Source organism: Anthonomus grandis, chromosome 2 (assembly GCF_022605725.1).
Source record: "Anthonomus grandis grandis chromosome 2, icAntGran1.3, whole genome shotgun sequence".
NCBI lineage: Eukaryota > Metazoa > Arthropoda > Insecta > Coleoptera > Curculionidae > Anthonomus > Anthonomus grandis.
In genome coordinates, this window is record NC_065547.1 from 23,333,423 (window position 1) to 23,358,565 (window position 25,143).

At 30.4% G+C, this 25,143-nt stretch overlaps 1 protein-coding gene across 2 annotated transcripts in view; it reads left to right on the plus strand.

Annotated features, from left to right (window-relative positions):
• The first annotated feature begins 10,012 nt into the window (after positions 1-10,012).
• Positions 10,013-25,143, plus strand: part of LOC126750402 (kinesin-like protein Klp61F) — a 57,990-nt gene continuing 42,859 nt past the window's right edge. For both annotated transcript variants that reach the window (XR_007665716.1, XM_050460024.1), the window contains exons 1-2: positions 10,013-10,297; positions 10,411-10,693. Coding sequence is in view for 1 of the 2 variants with exons in the window: in XM_050460024.1 (XP_050315981.1) it covers positions 10,224-10,297; positions 10,411-10,693 (357 nt within the window). In the remaining variant the exon portion in view is untranslated. The remainder of the gene's footprint in view (positions 10,298-10,410; positions 10,694-25,143) is intronic.

Here is a 25,143-nt window from a genome sequence, read left to right on the forward strand (position 1 = left end):
TGAACGACTGTTCGATATTGGCAATTGTATTTTAGTTGTGTTTTTTTGCTAGTAGTAATTATTTTTTTTTTACTACTACATAATTTTTCTCTTTGAGTTAATATTTCATGCGCTTTCATTCTCTATTTCATTTGAGTGAATAATATTGAATACACATTTTTTTCTGATTAACGATTTTTATTGTTTGTCTACCCGAAAAAAAAGTTCACGCTTCGCCACTGGGTATAATAGTACAAATTATATTTTACTGTTTTAAGTGTTTTATTGCTAATTTTGATGATATTTGTTTGCTTTTAATGTTAATTAAAAATGACATTTGATTCAGGACACCTATAACTGATGTTAATTTGCGTAAAGCTTGGCTACATGCTATAAAAAGAAAAGACTATAACCCCAAAAATGCATCAATTTGTGAAAAACATTTCTTGGAGTCGGATTATAAGCTTAATGTCCATGGAAGCAAAATTCTCAAAAAAGATGTTGTTCCTACAGTCTTTAATTTCCCAAAACATTTGCAGAAAGCTTCTAATTTAAAACGAAGGATTTTAAAGAGGAATGAAGTTTTAGAAGGTAAAGTTTTAAAGGCAAAATATATAAAATATACACTTGAGTATACATGTATGAGCTATATATTATTAAATTATATTTGTATACTTATTATGACCATATAAATTACTTGTATAGTATGTCAAATTATTTCTTTAACCTTTTTTATAATACGAAAACCAGGGACCTGAAACTACTGTAGCTATTTTTTCAGATTATAATGTTGTTGAACCAATGGAGGTGGAACTAATTGAGGAGCAGGTTGAAGAACTATCTGCATTAGCTGCAAATGTTCAAAAAATCCATGATGCTCTACCAACTGCAGTGAAAAATCCAGGTCTAAAAAGGTATTTTAATGTCCTAGAAGATTTTTGTTATTTTTTTTAATACTTGATAATTATAATATGAAAATATACCTATTTCTAATAACTCTATATTTTAGGAGAAGGCGAGACCCAGTTTATTTACTAATTAAACTATTCTATTCATTAAATTTATTCGTGTAAAACAATAAAAATAATTAAAATGTAATAATTATTGTTTTTTACAATACAAAAATGATAATTATAAAAAATAATGAAATTAATTATCTTTTATTGTAAATGGATTACAGAAATTGTAGTTGTAGCTATAAATTATACTTGTAGTTGCTATATATCTTGCATGTCTTTTTAGGAGGGTTTTCCCAAAAGACAAAAACAGATGCTGTTTAGGCAACTTAAGAAGAGTAGCAGAGGGAAATATAGCCCTGAGTTAAAGTCTTTTGCCCTTTCTCTCCATTTTTATTTAGCTTCAGCCTATGACTTTGTCAGAAACATGTATGGAAAGGATTCCTTACCTCATCCAAGAACATTATACAAATGGTATAGTTCAATTGATGGTAAGCCAGGATATACCGCAGAAGCTTTACAGGCAGAAAACGTCAAAGTTGAGACTGAAAGCGCAAAAGGAAGGCACCTTGTTGCTGGATTACTCATGGTGAGATTTTCTTTGTGAATAGACATTTTCAGTTATTATATGTATTTATTGTATGTAGAAAGCTATTTTAAGTACATATTTTTAAACGTACTAAAGTAAAAGTACCTACGCTCATTAAACTTTAAGCACTTAAGTTTTGGTCATCCTAATAATAAAAAACCATACCTACACATTATATAAAAAAGTTTATAATAAAAATCTCTCATTACTTGTGTTTTATTTTAAGATACTTTATATACCTTTGAATATAAGTAATATTTGTGGGTATAACATCTCGCATACGATCATTAGACTTTATATGGAATTATACCCATTCAATGAAGTCAACAAAATTCTAAAACTTACAAAAAAATCAAAAGTCCATTTTATTAATTAATACAAAATTATTCTTATTTAAGTTTTTATGCAAGAAAGAGTGACGAACAAATTAAAAACACTTAAAATTGAAAAAATGCTTTGTTAAAGAACCATAGTTAATATTTTTTTAAAGAATTTTAATGCCATATTTTTCAAATTATTTAGTATAGAAATAAAAGACAAGAATTGAAGAATTTAATAATAATAATAATAATAATAATAATAATAAATACATTTATTTGCCAGTAATATTACAAGTTTACAATGCATTATTGGTATACATTCTTCATACATAATAAATGTATTACTGCAAAATGGAGTTTAAGGCAGTAAAACTGATATTGAATAAACTCCGTAAAAATTTTGGAACTGTAACTAACAACAAAGAATATTAAATTAATATATAGATTCAATGTTAGCACAATTACAAATCATAAGTAGTATGTAGTTTTATAATTTCAACACAAGTAAATTACAACACTGTTTTTACCTAAAACATTCTAATAGTTCCTAGTTCTTATACTTATAGTAGACGTTTGTACCTACCCAAAACACAAGTACACTATACCGTATGAAAAAAAAAGATAAATAAAAAACAACAAGACTTAGTGGTGTGTTAGCAAGTTATTTTTATATAGATATTTGAATTTTGTTGGCGTGAGTATTTTCATTTCGAGAGGAATATGATTGTATAATAGGTAAACATTATAAGAGAAAGATCTTGCAAACAAGGCAGTCTTATGGAAAGGAGGAGATATTAAGCCTCTATACCACAGATTACTCCTCCAGAGAAGTAATCTGTGCCTATACCTTAGGTTTAAGCTGTGAACATCTGTTCTAAACTTTATTTTGTTGTACAAATATGGTGGACTTTTATTAAATATTATTCTGTGGAATAAGACAGCGGAGTGAAATGTACGGCGATTTTCCATATCCAACCAATTGCAAGTTTTGAGTTTGTGAATTACTGGCTCAAACTTCCTTATGCCAAATGCAAACCGCAAACACGACCTCTGAACTCGCTGTATCCTGTCCCTATCCTGTTTGGTTAGCCATGGACCATACAATGCATCACAATAATTAAAGTGACTTAACACAAGAGCATCTGACAATGTTAATTTTAGTTTTTGACTTAGTGCACGCCTATGTGGATATAACAGCTTTAAATTTGCATACGCCCTCTGTATACACGCAGATACATGTTCGCTGAATCTTAAATCTGTATCTAAAATTACCCCCAAATTCCTAGATTTTTTTTCAAAGGTAAGCTCTGAGTTATTTAAATTAATTTTAAGTTGGTTTTCTAAGTCAATTTTTTGTTTTCCAAAAGCAAGTATTTTAGTTTTTAAAGGGTTTAATTTTAAGTGGTGTTTTTCTGAGTTTCGAACTAGTTGATTCAAATCTTTATTTATGTTAAGTTGAGTTTGTGCTATGCTATTAGGTGTGACAGAGTATAATAATTGTTTATCATCAGCAAATCTATAATCAATACAGTGTTCAAGGGCATGTGTGAGATAACAGGTGTATATGCAGAATAGTAACGGGGATAGCCCGGAGCCCTGTGGAACACCACAGTGTAGCGACCCTCTGTCCGAACATCCCTTATCAGTTTCTACATATTGAACCCTATTAGATAAATAGCTTTTAATTAGATCGACAGCACTCTGTGAAAATCCAATATGCAATAGCAAAGCGAACAGGACCTGGTGGTTTACCTTATCAAACGCTTTTGTGTAGTTTAACAATATCAAAACACATGAGTTTCCAGAGTCTATATTTGACATTATTGAATCAACCACGTCCAACAATGCTGTACAGCAACTGTAACCTTTTCTAAATCCCGATTGTCTCAAGGGAAGGATATTGTGTTTATTCAGGTGTTCTATTATTCTAGCGGTTAAGATTTTTTCAAATATTTTCGAGCAGGGTGATAAAATGGATATGGGTCTTAATTCTGAAAGGTTTGTGGGCTCGGTTTTAGTTTTTGGCAACGGAAAAACCCTAGTAATTTTCCAGGAGTCTGGAAATTTAGATACGAGAATACACGAGTTATAAATATTAACTAAAATATTTAGAATCTGAGGGCAGCATAATTTTAGCATTTCACTGTTTAGACCATCCGGACCAACGGCATTTGATTTTATTGATTATAAGGCAGTGTAAACTTCCTGTTCATCCGTCAATCTAAAAGAAAAAAGCTCAATAAAGTTTTTTGCCGTACTAGTAGTATATAATAAAATCAAGTCCGGATCTGGTGGTTTGTTGAGAAAATTGTTTATTTCATTCGGGTTATTAAGATTGTTGGGAATGGTATCACTGGACTTTTTGTTTAAAATATTAAGATTCTTGAGAGTTTTCCATAAAATCTTTCCGTTGCCATTGTTATTCTCTAGTAAGTGTTCTAAGTAGGCTCTTTTTTCTCTATTTATAATACTAGTAGTTTCGTTTTTAATGTATTTATAGTAATTCCAATTTAGAGGGGTTTTATTTTTTTAAAATTTGTTATAAGCCTGATCCTTTTGCTTGATAAAACATTGAACAGCATAAGTACACCATGGCTGGCTTCTATGTTTATAGTTAATTGTTTTATAAGGAGCTAATTGATCAAATAAGTATTGTATTAGTAAAAAAATCAACTTTCAACACATGATTATTTATATAATAAGTATTATTTAAAGGAGATACAGCCAGTCAGTCGAGCACGCTTTGTTTATTTATTTTACTTAAGCATCTTGACCTTATAGATTTGTACGTGTTTACTACATTTTTAAAATAAGACTGACCAAATACTAAATAATGATCAGAGAGATTATTTACTTTATTAGTACCGTAAAAATCTTGCCTGGCTTTCTGCGTAGAAACCAAAATAATATCGATTAGTGTTGAGCTATTATTTGAGATTCTAGTTGGACTATTAATTGTTTGTTTTAGATCAAAGAGTTCAATTGTTTTCTTGAAATTCTGTGATTTTGTGTCCTCTATATTTAGCAGGTCTATATTTATATCTCCACCACATATAATATCATGGCAATTTGTATAAAGTTGTGATAAACTATTCTCAAGGGTATCCAGAAAATCTGAGACAGAACCTGAAGGAGGCCTGTATACAGTGCCTATTATAACGTTTTTGTTTTTAAGTTTAATTTTAAGCCATACCTCCTCCAGTACTGACGAACAATTTAAATGTAGCTGCTCGAATTCAATTGAATTTGAAATCAGTATACCAATACCTCCGCCTCTGCCTGCACTGCGATCTAATCTTAAAAATCTATAACCATCAACATTTTCATTTTTTCAAATTTCATTTTTTATTTCGTCATAAAATATTGGTTAAAATAATTATTACGAATAAATTAAATCAAAGTTAATATTAGATATAGAATAAGTGAAATCAAAATTAAATAAAGATGTGTTAAGATAAAACACATCTTTATCTTAACAAATAATTTTTTATTACATTTTCATCGTTATTGGTCATCTTCTAATATCACTTTCTAAATTTCTTCTATTTTCTGAATGTCTATGGGGAGCAATAATAAGGACTTAAGGAGGAATAAAAATTTGCCCAATGTAGCTCCATTCTTCACATGCTCTCTCGCACTGGGATAGGACCGGCTGGTCCATTCTATTAAGCACGGCGCCCACTGAATCGGCATCGACCGTAGCCGATCGATAGTTCTAGCCTGGACACTTATCCCCGCTTCCATCGATACCTCACAACAGAAGCCGAAATCATGCGAGGCGACGACCGCATCGCGATGGCAAAAATTCCGCGCTGCGGCACATATTTTGCGTTGATTCGAAATAATATTTTACTGCAGTTATTATTGTAGTTTATAGTAAGGTTACGCATTTAAAATTTTAAACTACCAAACTATTTTGATACTCGATTTGAGTTTTAAAAAGAATAAAAATTCGGTATTTAAATTAGGTGGGTAAATTAACAATTTTATTTTCAACTTACATTTTACAATCTTAATTTTATTTAGAATAATGACTACCTCTTACTGCATTCCTATTTAAGCTCAGAAAAAATTAAAATGGATTTTAAATATTTTTTTTTGGTTTTTTTTGATTATCTTCGGAATCATTCAAATTTTCGATTTTTTAAATAAGCAACAAAAATTTGGCGTAGGTACCTACCTAATTTTGTTTTCGGCATTAACATTTTTACGAAAAAGTAATACAGCAATGCAAAAACTTTCCCATAGCAACCAAGATAACCCACAAAAGTGTAAAGAATAAGTTTTTGAAAATTTTTTTTTTCGATAATCTTCAAAACCACATAAAATATAATATATATATTTTTTTATATGGCATATTCTTTTACAAGTAAATAATGTGCAACTTTGGGGTAAATTATCCATTTTCGTATTTTGAGAGTAGACGAATTTGAAACACCGTTTATGTATATTTTTCCAATAAAATAAATAATAAAAAATATTTAAAACATTTATCATATACCTAAAAATACGTAATAATAAAAAAAATATATTATCTTGTAAAATGTAAAATATTAGGTCCCGCGGTATCTTCACTTAGTCGTTCCACTGTACGGCGTGCGCCACCAAATCTCGGCTTCAATTTTGACGCCACGAAACCAGTGTCACGGCTAGAACTCTCGATCGGCTACGCATCGACCGTCTCGGCACGGTCGGTACAATCGGCCGGATTTGCTTCACATGTATTTAAATGGGGCCGCGCGCACTGAATTGGTTCGGTTTTCTCCGGCGACGATCTCATATTGTGGGGAGGGCAACTTTTGCCGATTGCACCGAAAGCCTGCGACTATCTTAGCATTTTTTCGCATAGAGTGAGGAACTATTTCAAAGAATTTTAAAAACCAAAAAATTTTAAAAATATATATACAAAAAATTTTATAAACATAAATATAATATAATATAAACAAAAAATTTTAAAAATATATTTATCGAATCAACAATTTTAAAAACCGTTGATTCGATAAATATATCAAACGAAATTTTAATCGAAGCTGTTCGCAGTTTTAGAATATTGTATGATAAACAAATTATTAATTATTAAAACTCAGTTTTAATTATCTGAGGATGCCAACTTGGTCGGCGAAATGTGCGAGTGTGAAAGTTCTCGTTTTGGTGTTAAGTGGTGTACAACTCTTGCTTTAAATATAATTTATGTTTTTACAAAAATACACAAAAAAGACAGCTTATGCACGTTGGAATGTTATGTTATAATTTATTTTATTTAACTCTATACAGGGTGTCCCACAACGAATACCGGCTATCTATTTCGCTTTTCTACCGCTTCTAGCACAGGCTACTGCAATCATAACATCCTCTTCAGAATCTGAGGAACTGCTCATTTTTTTGTTAAAAACGCTTAAACGGGAGCTTAATCACAATACTTTTATATGCTCGAACCACTTTTAAACGTCGTCGTGTCTTCGTTCTGCCGATTGTATGAGCGGTAGTTACCGACTGAATGATTTGGCATCTCTGACCTATATATTTGCTAATATAGGACTTTGTTTTGTTAAGCATTTATATTTTAGATCAAAAAAGAAATACGATGTGCATATAAAAGATGCTCAATAAATATTTGTAGCTGTTATAGATTAGTAAATTAATGATTTTTTTTATATATATTTACAGCGTGATCAAGATTTTGAATAACATGAAAATAGACAGTTGACATGAAAATAGACATGGAGTCAGAAATTAAAAAAAAAACAGAAACCAGTCATCCTCAGGACTCTAAGTTTCTTTAGTAAATAAGTACAAGTGCATGAGTGAGTACGGTATATATACCGTGTAATACTTAATGTTTTATATAAAACATTAAACCATCCAAAAATATTGGCATTATTATTAATGATAACACTTTAAAGTTTTCTTGGTATTTTTATTTTAGCTTGTTTTATAGATGTTTTTTATGGCATTATATTAAAATTTAGTGTGAAATTACTTCTTACATGTCATATTCCTATGATAGGTATCAATAATTTAAAATTTTTATAATATAATAATTATCAATGAACGTTTGAAGTTCATTTAAACAGCCAATTATACATTACTTAGGAGATTGAAATATGTGGATCTGAGAATACCAAGTGGGTAGATGATAAAGATTGCCAGGCAATAAACAACTAAAAGTATATGGATTTTCAAGAAAAAATCACCATATAAATAACAAACTTTTATTTAACAATTAAAATCAAAATATATAAAACACATAGTCCTAAAAAATATGTGTATTTATTTTAATTTTTATTTAACTGTTTAGGGATCTTTTTGATAAAATCCCATGGGTGATGCATTATCATAATGGCCATAAGAAGTAAATATTCCATAAATATTTTGAGGCAGCTTACTGCTGAGTAGTTTTCAAAGACAATTTGAAAATTATACAAATCATTGTGATGACAGTTTTGAAATTAAAAAAATTCCATCATATTTATCAAATATCTTATTGTCGACTAGCTTACTGAAATGTTTTAACTTTTGGCAAAAATACTTTAAATTTTAAATTAACATATTTTATAGTAATAATTTTTAAAATAAACTATACTATGGACTCTATACTATATTAAAATGTATTATATTATATTATATCAACAACTTAAAACTAAAATGGTAGAGAAGAAACTAAATCCATCAAGCTTGGTCTGTAAACTAGCACTTCTGATCACAACTGATCCTACAAAGGATTAAAATGATGAATTAGTCTAGGAATATAAAAATTAATGCAATATTCTTAAATTCTTGAGGGGCATGTCCCTTGATGTGTATGTTTCCCCCAGACTTAATGTTTCTCATTTTACATGAGCTATTAAATCCTAAAAGTAAAAAACAAAATATACAATTATGTCTGATAACTAAGAGTTTATACGACCTCTGATGTTGCTCCTGCTACAACTGTAGACCTAAAAAAATTATATCTTACAGTGTTGCCATAATTATCGTAAACAGATACTGCAGCAGCTAAAAAGAAATTATAGAGGAAAGAAATCACTGGACAGTTTACTAGAAATTGAAAATCAAACACTAAAATGTTTGTTTTTGAACTGAAATTTAGAATCGAATATTATAGACAACGGAGTCAACACTAAGTACTATGATTGCTGTGAGCCCTCAAATAGTGGCAAAATCGATATAAATAATAATTATCGGCCATAATTAAATCATTCAGGAAGCAAAGCAAATAAAATAAAATCCGCAATCTAGGTTAAGGAAAACAAAACAAAATTGATGTGCCAATACTGCCAATGCCAATTGTACGCGAAACTTTACGGATCAATCGGTTTTTGGTCCCATCTTCAATTCTTATTGGCTGGGCATTTTTGTCTTTTAACGTCTGCTCCCGGGGAAATTCGGGGCTATTCTGTGGAAATGAAAGACAAACTCAAATGGTATGACAATGACAAATGATGTTCAGATCAGTCAATGCCAACAACTGTCTGTCTGTCAGCTCCCTGTCAATTTTGCCAAGCAAGATGGCCGACATACGATTTCGATTTTCACCATACAAGTTTCATAAAGTCCAGTCACAGAATAAATCATCTTGAGATCGTTTATTCTGTGATGTGCTACTTACTAATACTGTATTTACGAAATGTGCACCATCCAAAAGTAAACAATGAGCGCAGTTGCCAAATACCTTTATCGCGAGAATATTTCTGAGCAAAATTTAGAGCATTGCCGTTCGGTGTGGAAATTTGGCGATTCAAAGAATCAAAATTTAAGATATAATTATTATAAAAGATGAGTGTAAATATAGTACAAAATAGTTTGGGTTATTAAACGAATTTCACTTTTTCTATTGCTTTATAATAAAAAATGCAATTAAGTTTCTGCTAATTATAATAATTTATTATATCATTTTATTTTCTTCTGTTAAAATTGAGTAATCACTTGCAAGATGGAATACTAAGCATGTTAATCAACATCAACAAAATATTCCCTCTGCTCCCTGTTGCAGTCAATCCAAAGCAGCCAATGCTTATTCTAGTATATTCAATGTTCTAAGATTCCTACTTATTATACAATTACACCTTTAATGATACAGTGACCTTAAAAGAAAACAGATACAATCTTGTTTAGTTTGACGGCAACAGCGTGACTTTTATGACGTTTCATTTGACATTGACGTTTTGTTCAAAATGGAAATTTGAAAGTTGTTTTCAACAAACGTCCAACGGTTCTCCCCGAGCTGGTGTTTATTAAATTTTTAAAGTTTATATTTATAATATGTGTATTTAATTGACTTGCGTAGCATTTATTTTACAACTATATACGTTTTGTGAACAGTGATTCAACTTTTCTAATTTATTTGTTCACATTATTTTTGAGAAAGAGGTCCCAGAGATGTCCCAAATTGCCAACCAAGGGAAGAAGAAACACTCTTCAGGGCAAAACATAAAAGTAGCTGTGAGAGTTAGGTAAGGTTTTAACGATTTCGTCGGTTAATATAAGCTATTCCTATATTATCCTAATCATAATGACAACAGACTTAATTATATTTAAGGCTATAAATCTATAATTCATATTTTAGACCTTTAAATGAAGATGAACGAGCTAGGAGAGTCAGGACTACTGTGCAATGCGTATCAGCCCGCGAAATACAAACAAGAGAAAAAAAGTATAATTTTGATAGAGTGTTTGATTCAGAGAGTACCCAGATGGATATTTATCAGTATGTTGTAGCCCCAATGATTTCTGATGTGCTTGCTGGGTATAACTGCACAGTATTTGCTTATGGGCAAACAGGTACTGGCAAAACACATACTATGACTGGAATGGAAAATGGTTTAACTACAAATGTTAATTGGAAAGAGGTAAATTGGTGTGACAAAAAATCACTTAAGCATCACTTGCTTTTCTGTTTTTTATTCTTTTAACACATGGGTTCAATATTTAGGAGAACTTTTAAAATAAATTCTCAATAATAAATACACTTTTGAAATAAATATTGGTACATATAGTCTTCCTAATTTCACACATGATATGGAGACAAAACAAGTACTAAAGAAGAAGCATGTTTAATCTTAAAAATCTGGAATAGTTTATTACAAGTTATATGTCCAAAGATCAAAGAAACCACAAAAGTACATAAAGTTCAAGATACTCATTCCGCCTCTTCTAAACTAGCTTCAGCTTATGTCTTGGGACAGCATTGGCATATGCACAAACAATTTTGTGTATATTCAAAAAAGTATTATCTTTAAAACATCCATTATTATTATTATATTAATTATTACTTACTTTATTATTTATTGATAACTTATATTTATTACATTTATTCACTTAGAAAACCACAAGACAAAACAATAAAAGTAAATATTCCATATATATGTAATAAACAAATATGGGAATACAAAAAATATACAAAAATTTAAAATGTAATAAATTAAACTAAGGTCATTAAACAAACAGAACTAAAATCAGTATAATGGCAAAAATTATACAAATGTATAGGTATTATTTTCCTAATCTTCCTAAAACTTGTGATGTCTATCCAAATTGTAGATTGATAATTTTTTGATTTTTTGATTGATAATATTAAACAGGAGAATAGAATTGATAACAGATTTAGACACAAATTTTAGCACCTATTTTTTTTGCATTTTATTTATCTATAATTTAGAATGTAATTAAATAATTATGCAAGATTCTGAGGGTGCATACAAATGTCTTGTTACATTTAGGCATCATTAGAATAGTTCTTAAATTAAATTTATTAGTCTTGAAAAATCTATATTCAAAGACATGTATTATTTTGGCTAATAAATTTATTTTTATTATTATTAAAAATAGCTTTAACATGTCTTATGTGAAAAAAAAACAAATAAAGGAAAACCCACTCATATACAGTATTGGCCATAATAGTTGGAACTTTTGAAAATTTATTATATTTTGTGTGCCTTTTAATTAGCATTTTATTTTCTTTTATAAAGTTGTTGTACATGAAAAACTATTGTTAATTAATTTAAATGTTGACAAAAATTCAGCACCAGTAGCAGTTCGGAATAAAAATTTAAAAAAACCTGGACAAAATACTTGGAACTAAATGATTTTTAATTAAAAAACGACATAAAACATAACTTATTGAAACCATAATATTATAATTAATATTTGGTATGGTAACCCTTAGCATTAATTACTGCCTGCATTCTTCTGGGCATTGATTCAATCAAATTTTAAATTATTTGTCTGTCAATGTGAGTCCAGGCTTCAACAAGCTTATGAAATAGTTCATCAGCATTTTTGACTGTTCCAGATGCCTGAATTTTGCGATCCAGATGTTCCCATAAATTTTCAATCGGGTTTAAGTCTGGACTCTGGGCCGGCCACTTTAAAGTGTTTCAGTTGTCACCGTTTTAAAACTGTGATCTTTTCTGTGATGGTTGCCTTTGCTTCGAAGATCATATCCTAAATCTTGCATCAAAATTATCCTCTGGATGCTTTGCAGTAAGAATGGCGGGGCATGAGCTGGGAGGGGTAGTTGCATATTTAGTGTACTTTTCTCTTATTGAGTCCCATCTTCGTTATGGCTTGCCTTTTTGGGGTTTAAGCAACGAGGGATTATTAACTAATTTTTGTGATTCAAAAAAAGTCAGTTAGATACCTATGTTCCGCTGGGTTAAGAGATTCTTGTAAACTTCTCTTTATATCTCAAAAAATCCTAACTCTTTTTTCTCTTTTTATCTTAGAAACAGCTATTCTTATTCATAAATGTCCTAAACCTCCCTCTAACACTGGTCATATGACTCGCCAGGTTAACGATTTTCCCTTACCAATCCCTACATCCTCTCTCACCAAGAACTCACTTATATACCTTAGCAAAAAAATTTACAACCATGTTTCTCTATGTATCAGACAAATTTTAGAAGTTAAGAAATTCAAAAAGGGATTAAAATCACTATTATTATCCAGGGCATATTATAGCCTTTACGATTTTTTTAATGATACCTTTTAACCTGTGCTCTGACATCATTTTAGTGTTTTAGTCTTGTTTCCTATTAAATAATTTAATTTACTTCCTCTAAATTCTGTTTTATTGACAGCTTTACTTATTTTTTAATGAAATTTATCAAAAAGATGCTTTTTTTTTTTCTCAATCTGTTTTGTTATGCTTAATTTTGGTAATGTGTGTAAATTTTATGGTAAAGTGTTTTAGATGTTATGTTTGTTTGAAATTTGAAATTTAAAGTGAATTTGGAATTTTTTAGTTTTTAGGGTGCTTTTACACAAGATTTTGTTGTCTTAAATAATATAGCACATTTTCTTTCTTTCTTTCTTTCTTTCTTGGTCCAACCATTGTTTTACCAATTTTGACGAATGTTTTGGATCGTTACCATGCTGGAATACAAAATTTACTGGCATAGACTCAAATGTGTAAGGCTCCACTGTATTTCTCAAAATATCCCGATACATAAATTGATCCATTTTCCTCACAATTTTATGTATTGGCCCAGTATCATACCAAGAAAAGCATCTCCATACTATTACATTACCACCTCCATGTTTAACTGTAGGTCGGATAAACTTTTTCTTGAGTCTTTCACCTTTCGGTCGTCTCACATGAAGTATTCCATCACTGGAAAACAGATTGAACTTAGATTTGTCACTGAATAGCACTTTTTTCCAATCTTGTACAGTCCAGTTAAGATGATCCATTGCAAATTGTAGGAGTAACTTGACATTTTTCTTCCACAGCAAAGGTTTTTATAGCAGATATGTAGCTGTTAAGTCCACCAGAACACAATCGCCTTCTTACCGTTCTTGCAGAGATATTGGAAGGCTCACCTTCATTTAATTTTTGTAAAATTTTGGAGGATGACAAAAATGGGTCATTCTGGGAAATATTTAAAATTCGCCTATCTATACAGGCAGTCATGGCTTTAGCTCTTCCAGTGCTTTTACCTGGTGCCACATTTCCAAATATACGATATTTCTTAATTATCCGTGACACGGTGTTCTTAGGAACATTTAAGTCTTTGAGCAATATTATGCTGGCTTACACCCTGATTGTAAAAATCTAAAATTCTTTGGCGAATGTCGCTGGAATAGGCCTTGCCTTTTTCCATGGAAACACAAAATAAAATAAATAAAAATAACCCGCTTGCACACTGGTGTGTCAAAGACTGCCTGTAAAATATATCTTTTATAAAAAGTTCCAAGCATTTTGTCCAGCACAAAAATTTAAAGTATTTCTTATTGTCTAAAACAAGATAAGGTTGAAATTCTGGTATGCTTTTTTGTTTACTTATAAATATGTTTATTGATTGGATGTACAAAAATAAAATATAAATTTAAAACATTGGAAACATTTTAAATTTTTAAAAGTTCCAACTTTTATGGCCAATGCTGTATATAATTATTTATTCTATTTAACAGAAACTGCTATTGCAAAATAATGTCAAGATTTAATATAATTAGGTCATGTAGTCATCATTCTAGTATTCTAATTAATTCAGGTACAGATTATTGTTTTTTTTTCATAGTCGAGTGATGTCAAATCAGTATCCAAATTCAAAAATGCTTTATTTTACAAGGAGTGTATTACAACCTCATTTACAAAGCTGTAAAAAAGTAGTAATAATAGCAATAATAAAATAAATATAAAAATAGATTTTTTTTATAAAGACAAAATTACCAAGACAAAGAAATAATAACACATATTACATAATTGAAAAAATTACATTACAAGTGACAAAAATTTTACATTTTTTCATGTCTAACTAGATGGTGTTGCTAGATTTTTAAATTTCTTATAGATACAGGCCGGGCCATCAGAATGATAAGTTACCCTGAATCCTCCCCTAAAATTGGATTTACGTCATTTTTGGGATGAAAAATAAAAAGAGGTCCCAAAAAACAGGGACATGCAAATTTTCAGTAAGATTGACATAAAAATGTAGTTATGGTTCCAAATAATCGATTTTCTTTAAGCAATTTGCATGGTCTGTAGCTATGAGGGTGTACATTTTAGAACAGGTGTTTATAGGAAAAAAAGTCTTATTTTCATTCCAACAATATGCTCTTAAAATATTTGCATCAAATTTTGTAACACCCTGTAGAGAGATATATCACTATAATAGACAATATAGTGATAAAATGTCAATTAAAGAGTTAATGCGTTTAAAAAAAAATCGATAGTATTGAAAGAGAATAGCAAAAGAATATGATGGTGACAATAAAAACATCAATACTACAATACATTCTTTATAGAGTTATACCATCTGAGACTAAGGAAAAAATTAAGAGAATACTTATTCATATTAGTTAATTTGGGATTAAAACTAACAAAAAGTACAAGCAATGTAAAATAGATCAAGAAAACAGGAGGGAGAAAGTAGGAAAAAAAAAATTTATATTAAAGTAAAGAAAGGAATTTTATAAATCCCCAACACAACCTAAAAAAAAAGATTGGGTTTAAAAGAAGCAAAAAACTAATATAAAAAAACTGAAAAATACCATTAATTATACAACAGGTTAATTGTCATGGTAACAAATTTCCTAGAAAGATAGCAAGATAAAATCAAAGCAAAAATATATAATTGAAGTAGATAAGCTTTGGAAGAAAGGTAAAAAGATATAAGATTTGTAATGTACATTTTGGGTCTCATGTTAATTTTGGGTCTTAAGTACCACAGGATTTACCGAAACTCTATTCAGCTGGCAATTGAACAATCATCCAACAAATCTAAGGAGACTTATAAAATTTTTAACAACATGAGGGGTGGTGAACAATGTGATTCTGTTTCTGAGGCTTTAACAGCTGAGTCCCTTAACACTTATTATCAGAATATTTCCTTGTATATCTCTGAGAATTTACCTCAGTATAATGTTGATCCAGTATTTTATCTTACTAGCATTTAAGTCCCTGAAACATTTTTCCTTGGACCTACAGATGAGATTGAAACTGTCCAAATGAGATTGAAACTGTCCTGCATGACATAAAGAGTAAAAATTCTGGTGGGTGGGATGGAGTTTTTGCAAGAGTATTTGCTGTATTGCCACAAACCTCACTTTCTACATTTTCTGAAGTAATCAATATTTCTTTTTCATCTGGATCTTTTCCTTATTCCCTTAAAGAGTCTTTGGTGATTCCATTGTACAAGGGAGGTGACTACAACAGTCTATCAAATTTTAGGCCAATACTTTCTTTCTTAAAAAGCATGGACTTCTTAGCATCAGTTTGGTTTTCGGGAGAGAGTCGGCACAGGCGATGCTATATTCAACCTTTTGGAGAGCCTCTACTTGGGGTTGAATTCTGGTGAATGTGCGGCAGCGGTTTTCTGTGACTTATCCAAGGCTTTTGATTGTGTGACTCACCGATTTCTGCTGCGGAAACTCGAGATCTATGGTTTCAGGGGAGTTGCTCTTAACTGGTTTTGCTTTTATTTTTCGGGTAGAATTTAAAAGAGTGCTCATTTATGCTAGTGTGCCCCAGGGTTCTATCCTCGGCCCCATTTTGTTCTTATTATACGTCAATGATCTACCTCTAGTCCCTGTTTCTGGAGAGTTTATACTTTTTGCTGCTATACTTTGGCATGATACCAACCTTGAAATAAAAAAAATAGGGATCGACTCTCTTAAGCTGTGGTGTGATGCTATTCAGTTAGCTTTTAACATCTCTAAAACTAAAATTCTATCCTTTAGGTGTGATTTAGAGGCAGTTACTTTGCATAGTAATTCAATTAGTCCATCTGTCGCAAGCAAATTTTTGGTTGTGACGATCGATAAGCTTTTAAAATTTGAAAACCACATCTCTTACTTGCAAAAAAATGTCATCTAGCTGTTATGCTTTTATAGTAATTGCTAATTTCCTTAACTTTGTAGCCAAAAATGCTTACCATGCTCTCATTGAATCCCATCTTAGGTATAGAATTGTCTTCTGGGGAGTTTGTTCCCGGTATCTGTTTAATTCTTTATTTGTTATGCAGAAGAAGGTAATTCGGTATATGTGCCGTGTCCCTTTTCACACTTCTTATTGGAATCTTTTCCTGAGGCATTCCATCTTAACTCTAATGTTTTTCTCTTTGGTTATAATCATAAATTTAGTCTTGCCAATATTCAGATTAAGCCCAAATTTCGAACTTTTTTAGTGCAGCTTGATTTATTATCTCTTGAAGACCTTCCAGCAAGTCTGAAGATGGTGCAGTGTCATCAGGATATTTAAGGTTTTGATTTCTATACCGTTAATAGAAAGACCCTCGTCGCGGGTTTGAAGCGCAGTTTCTATTATTTTATTACTCTAGATATTAAATAAGAAAAGAGATATGATGCAACCCTGGCGGACACCCCTTCGTATTGAAACCTCTTCCGATAAGGTCATCAACTCTTTTTTGAGCCATCTGATTCCAGTATAGATTAGCAGTAAACTTCTTTAAGAGAATCTGTGAGCTTCTCGTGTTGAACACGACTAAAAGCTTTCTCACAATCAATGAAACATGCATATACTGGCACCAATACATCTCTAGACCATTGAACCAATACCGAATGCTAAATAATAAATAAACGTAAACTTGAATGACATCGACGTTAAACGTTTTAGAGTCGAGCTGAAGGAATATGACTCGATCGAAAACTGGCACAAAAGATTTTACAGATTTTTGTATTTCTTTGTTAAGAATAAATGCTGTCATTATAGTGATTTTGGGCATTATTACCTACATAATAAATTGATAGTCGTCTATCTGGCAATTTTTCTGAGTTAGGCCATCTTACTTCGCTGACTCCTAAAATCAATATGTCTAACCTTTTCATTTCTTAGATGACATTATTTACTCTTTACATTCCATGTTGCAATCTTTACCTTTTGGTCACTTAAGTCCTGCCAGGGACTGAGAGTCGGAGCTTTTGATTTTCCAGTCAAGCTGATGATTTCCTGATCCTAGGAAAATAATGAGGTGGGTTCTTGTTGGCTTCCTCATCGCAGTATTAAAACCGTTACGACAATCCTTGCCACGCTCCTAATTATGTTATTTGCCTCCGTTTTTATTCTATACAAATAAAGACGCCGGCAAGATGACTTTGTACCTCCAAACATAATTAAATAATTGATAATATAAATTAGTTTTTTATCAAATACCTTTGCTGGGTGAATCAGTAATTTATCATTTTTACAATTTTACTTAAAAAAATTTTTCACTTATGTCATTTTCACTTATAATTCTAATGTAATTTAACATTTATTTCTTTTTATCTGTTGACTATACAGGGTGTCTCAGGACGAATAGATGTGATCGATATCTCAGAAATTAATTTTTCAAAAATTTTGAAAATTTTGGCAAAACATGTCGCAGTAGATAAGGGCCACACAACTAAAATATTTTGACAGTTGTGACGTTTCCGGTTATACCGGAAGTAGGTGTCAACTTCGTTATTTTAAATGGAACACCCTGTATATTTTTACATTTTTGACTTTTACGTGAAATTCTAAGTATATTTTGTGTATAATGTCCTATACCTAAGTGTAACCGTTTTTGACATATTTTTAATTTCATATGAAAAACTATGTTTATAAGCCCTAACATAATTACTGATTACTCCCTTTTAGTAGCCTTTATTTATTGGTTAATTATAATTTAATGCTTACATTACAAATATTGGCATAGCAGATGTAACGATTATGCCGATTTATTTCTATCACAGTAAAAATTCGTTGAATCATAAGTTGATCGTAACATGATCGTATAACCTATTAAATATTCCGGTTTATCAAACTTTACCTGCTATAACGGAAAAAACCGTATTATAAGCAGGTAGAAAATTTGGTTGATATAAGATGTATATTTTTTTTTTCTTTAAAGCATTTGGTTAAACAACCAACCAAAGCAAATATAAATCTTGCATTCCTGATTTTTCTGTTTTATGAACTGTGTCAACATAATAATCATGTGCTAATATTCTTAATTTGGTCTTTAGCATTTGATACATATTACATAATTACAGGTATACCTGTAACCTTTTTAAAATATGATCAGAAACCTCCAGCCTTAGAACTGAATATTGATATTTATTTATTTAGAAACTGTACAAATACTATAAACTAATAGTAATTACATGTAAAGTGTTAACTAATAGAAAATAAACTTACAACTATAAGCACAACAGCATTATATACTCTAAAGATAAAGTTTAAACATAAATAAAGAAGAGCTACATTACAATCACACTACTATATGTATATGTATGTTTCTCATTTACCCCCTTAAAACTGGTGCTGATGAGAAAGCAATCTCTTAAGTTATATATATGCTTAAAGCAATCTTCTCACTGCCCCTTATATTAAATATATCCACAAGGGTCAGCCTATTAAATACTCTATTACAAATGGTTAGCATATTGTTTACTAGTGGAATATTTTTACAGGGATTTGTAAAAAACAAATCTTAGTTGGTCATGGTACTGTAAAGTAGATGAACTCAATTAAATCATAACCTGCATACTTAATATTATTAAAAATAAAGTATATGAACATGACTGACTGAACTGACTGTTCTTTCTAGTGGCAATGGTCCACAATTGAAGCGAATTTAATATCACCCTGTATGAGACCATTTATGGATATTCCTTAATTTTTCTCACAAAAAGAAATCTTAAAAATTGTTTTTGATCCATCTAAATCATATCTGCAAGTTTGAAATGCAACAGGAGGCCAGATGTTTCAAGCATATTCCATATGTGGTCTCGCCAGGGCATTATAGAGTTTAATAATTGTGCTTATTCTAAAGTTATTGTTATTTCTGATAACAAACCTCAGTCCAAGATAAGCTTTGTTAGTTATTTCATAGAAGTGTATATTAAACCTCATGTTAGTTTGAAATATGACTTCAAGATCCTTTATAACACTCCCTCTCTCAACTTCCTCCCAACTGATATAATAATCTTCAATAACTTTTTAACATTAAGGGTAACCATTTTTGAACCATTGAAACACTGACCTGAGATCATCAATTCATGAATAGAAATATATCCTCCCTGAAGAAACCAAAAAAAGACTTACAGAATCTCTAATTCTTTCAATTCCTAATTACCTAGACACTGTCTATGGACCATATCTCGCAGAATATAATCAATTTAAATTACAAAAAATTCAAAACAGCGCCAGATATATCAGATGTGTACCTCTTAGAGAGCATGTCAGTCGGCATGTTGTGGAGCTTTTCAAAACCAACATAAAGCAACGGCAATGAGTGCATATGGGTTCCATAGTGCATAAAATCACTATCTCAATTAAACCAAATTATTTGATTTAACTGAGAGCCATGGTGAATGCCATGAAGTAAATATCAGGGGAAAAATATTCCCAGGCATAATACAGAGTTTTTCAAGTCGTGTTTCATATATCAGGCAGCTAGTTGATATAACAAAATACCTGAGAATCTTAAAACATTAAGCTGTCCCTGTTTTAAAAAGAAACTAAAAGATTTGATCAGGAGTGGTAAGATGTGTTGATGCAGTCTGTAGTAATTTTGTGATATGTAATTTTTTTTTTAATTTTTATACTGTGCTCAAAGCTTTTAAATAATGTCATGTATTTTAAAATTTGTCAGTATATTTGAAAGTGGATATTTTATTTGTTATTGCCTAATGGCTAAATCTTTATTGGTAATTGTTAAAAACCGCTCTGCGAATCTATTACCTTTTGACATTTTTGTTAATGAAAGATATTTTATTGTATTTTTATTTTTTATTTTATCTTGCAATTTAGCTGTATCTTCCCTATTAGAGATTGTTTTAAAAAGTTTAAAATTGTCATTATACATTAAACGGTTACAAAGTTCAATACAGGCTAGCAAGTCGTTAATAAATAAAATAAAGAGCAATGGTCTAAGTTTGCTCCCTTGTGGAACTCCAGAGGATAACACATATTGGTGAGTTCAACAGTTACCTACTTTCACTTGATTCTTTCTGTCTGATAAATAAGATTTCAATAAATTAAACCTTTTTTTTTTAAACCATAGACAATAAACCTGCACCAGTTTATTTAAAAGAACACAGTGATTGATGTTATCAAATGCCTTTTCACAATGAGTATAGAAGACGTCCAACTGCTCCCTCGCCTCAATAACCCGAGAAATATGTAGAGATAAAATACAGAAATTTGTTACTCTTGATTTGTCTCTCACAAAACTGTGCTGATATTTGCTAATTTTATCTGAATACGATTATCTATATCATTATAAAGAATGCTTTCAAAAATCTTTTTTGTGTATGGGAGAAATAGTCGCCTCCTTTAAAATATATGGAAAAGCTTGTTGTTTAATTGAGATATTAAATAGAATCGCTAGAGGTTCTGCCAGTCCCTTATATACCAGGTGACCTAATAAGAGTGTTCCTAGGACATATCTCGGGAATCGTCCATGGTATGACTTCGGGGTAAAAAATATATAAATCGTTCATGAAGAATCGCTGGTAAATATTTTCAACTTCCACCAGAGGGCATAACGGTAAACATTTTTTTTCACATTTTTAAAGGAAACCAGTTTATGTATCATTTTTGTAAAAAAAAATAAGTTATTTCAAAAATAAAGATAGTGGTGGGCGTTCAATTGTTTCTGCAATAACCTGCTTTAACTTCTTAACGGTTTGACCGATGTAAACAAATTTGGTATCGTTGAAAAGAGCATATCTTGGGCAATAATCCTTCTCCAGGGGCTAGTTTTTACATCATGACACAAAATCCTAAAAAAAAACAAAAAAACCAAATCGAATGATATGACTTTTTCTTTATAAAAATGTAGCCAAGTACCATCCAAAGAAGCCAGTGAAAACCGCTTTTTAAAATCTCGTTCCTAACCGCAAATATTGAGAAAATGAGATTAATGGATCTTTGAATGCGAAGATTTTCTAAAACTATTAAAATTTTAGGTTTAAAATGAATAAGATGTTAAAGAGGCAAGTGTTAGTTTAAAAAATATAAATAATTAAACAATTTATATCACCAGAACATTTATGCTGGTCCAAAAGGATTAAATGCATCCTGAACTTGATCGAGGTATAATCGAGGATATATTATAGTTAGTGTACTAAATTCTTTTTATGATATGGCCTATGGCTCTAAGAAGAACCGTTTTTTAATTAAGTCCCTGAAAAGAAAAAGAAAGTGATCTAATGGCGACCTAGGTGTTCTAAATGTTTCAGAAAGATCTGAGAGATTCTGCCATTTTAAAGCAAATACAATTATTTTCTCTTTCCTTCTGTTCCATTTACATCAGATTATTCACTATTTTGCTAATGATAAGTTTAACTCTATTATTTTTCTTTTCAATTTTCTTTAGCGTTTTTGTGGCCTTGATCAAGTCATTATTTCATTCTTCAAAGGGATTTAAGGTAATCGCCAATCTAGTTCTTCATTGAACTGGTTGCACATGAAAAGGCTTGAGCATATGATTTAGTGTAAGAAATAACTTAGGACTGAAGCCGTTAAATATTGTATGGAGCATGAAAAGAACATTTCGTGCATAATAAAACAATTTCAACTGCAATAAAAAGAAAAAAAACACTCTTCACAAATTACGTCTAGTGCTCACAATTTATAATTTACTCTTTAGTGGTATAAATACAATATTTATAATTGCTATAAATAGCAAGGAATTTTGAACTAAAGTACAACAATTTCATATAGTTAAGAAACCATCTTTAAAGCTGACAAATACTAGTTAATTCTGATTTTATAAATAAGGAGTTCCTCTCAAGGCTGTAATGACTTACTGCTCAGTGTTTGTCAACCTTTGAGAGTGACCCTTTTGAATTTATTATTTCTTAACCTGAATGTGGTTAAAAGTAACACTATATAAGCAAGGATGCTAAAACTGGGTGTACATTATTTGTTAGCTGAATGTTGAATGTTGAAGACTGCCTGACCTGCCACTTTGACTGACATTGTTGGTACTATCGAAATGATTAATAAGGATTCGAACTACCTTCTAGTTTTGGTAGATCAGAATTCTTTGTCAGTAAACCTATAAAATAAAAGAACATTCTTATCTTCTAAAGAGAACTCTCCAACTACTTAGATACTGTTTATGGACCCTATCTTAGACAGTATATTCAATATATTCAATTTAAACTTCAAAATTGAGTTTTTTAACGCCAATATTAAGTAACGACGAGTTTGCATATGGGATCCATCCACCAAACAGCAAAACTAGATTATTTAGCAAAATTAATTGCATTTTATATTCATCAAAATCAAATAAATATAATAATAATATAATCTTTATTGCCAGCAAAGTGATTTCATAATAAGAAAGCAATTTACAAATTACTTTTGGTGCTGTGGTGCAATTTCCATTTATTAAAATCCAAGACTTATTAAAATTATAGTATTATATAAAACCATAGAATATTGCAATTAAGTAAATTCAATAAATAACACATATATTCAAAAGTAAAATTGGACTAAAATGATAAAAATAAATAATTAAAGATTAAAAAGAAGAAAGATATACATACACGAACGTACAAGTTATCGCCAAGCACAAAACTTATATGATGCGATAAAAGTTCTATATAATAAATAATACGATACATTTTTATAATTCTAGTCTTTTTAAGGCAACTAAAAAATTCTCCTTTAAGTTAATAGATACTAAGGAAGTTAAAACAGTTTTGCACAAGCTAAAAAAAGATTGTATGAGTGATGATGATAGTGGAATTCCACTTGCTAAAATTGTTGATCATAATAATTTCTCTGAAATGCGTATCATAAAAATTTTGCCAGCAGCGTATAACATATGAACAAGTTCTATATAAACAAATTTAGGATTATTTTTGAATAATAAATTATTTAATACTCAGTGTGGATTTAGAGGTGGGCATAGTACAGCTAGAACTCTTGCTAAAGTAGCCAATGATATTTTTGAAAGCACATATTAGGTCAACGTTACAGTACTCGCACTGCTTGAATACTCAAAGGCCTTCGTTACAATCAACCACTGTATTTTAGTATTAGAAATTGGGGCCATTACTATTTATAATTTACACTTCCGATATTCTAACGTCTTTAAATAAATGCGATGACATGGCTTATGCTGATGACACTTAACTGTATATATATCCTATAAACCTGATTCACCTGAGTTAAGCTGGTGAAATAAAAGATGCACATCTACATACAGAATACTAAGCTGCAATGTGTCTATCTCGCTCGCAATCTGGGTGTTTGTGTTGATTCACATTTATGATTTAGCGAGCATGTAGAGCAGTTAAGGAGGAGGACATTTTCTATGTTGAAAATCCTTTCCACTAGTAGGCACTTCAATTTTAATATATTTAATTTATATTAAAAAAAATAGAAAAATATTAACAGAATCGCTTGTCCTTTCAGTCTTTAACTACTGTCATTTTGTATACTATCCTAGCCTTGATGTGCTTGATAGAAATATGATACAGGTCATCCAGAATTCTCATTTAATTATTGACTTAAAAAAACATGATTATATATCTCATCAAATTATTGACTCAAAATGGCTTTGTATGGAAAACTAATGGAAAGATCATTTATACAATTTCACCCATAAAATTTTGGATGATCGCAATTTTAATATCTTGCGCAATGTCTTTAAAACACGTCGTTCCATAAATTCTGTAAACATTGGACATAAGACAAAGCATTCTAGGCCTCGTTTTCGTACATTTTAAACTAGGTCCTTTGCCTGTAGCGCAATAAACTTACTCAAGTCATATCCGGATGAATTTAGATAATAATATAATAATAATAGTAACTTTTATTTGCATCAGTAAATATTCATTACATAGATTTAGTGATTCATGATTATCATACAGAATACAGTCCTTATACAAAAGGAGCTGGAAAGCAATTTTAAAATTTCCAATACCCAACAGTAGACCCACACCTATACATAATACAACACAAAGAATAGAAAATATACAGTAGGCCTAATGCCTATGGTATTGATATATTGAGGTCACTATAAATTTGACAACATCAAACTGACGCAGTTACGAATGTCCAAATTTTAGTTTTATCCAAACTATTAATAATTTAAAGCTATAAAAGAATATTGATTAATTTTTCAAAGGTTTTTTAAAGTATGCGAAATAAATATTATTTGTAGTGCCTAGTTAATTTTACAAAATTTTTTTAAAATAATTAATATGCATAATATGACAATTACAAAGAAAAGAAAAAGAAAGAAAACTGAGGAAAAAAAAACCAAGCAACGACTCTTAATTATTTTGATTGTTCTGTTCACAAATACACCACAATTGGGATTTAACCTCACTACCAAAATTTTATGGTGCAATA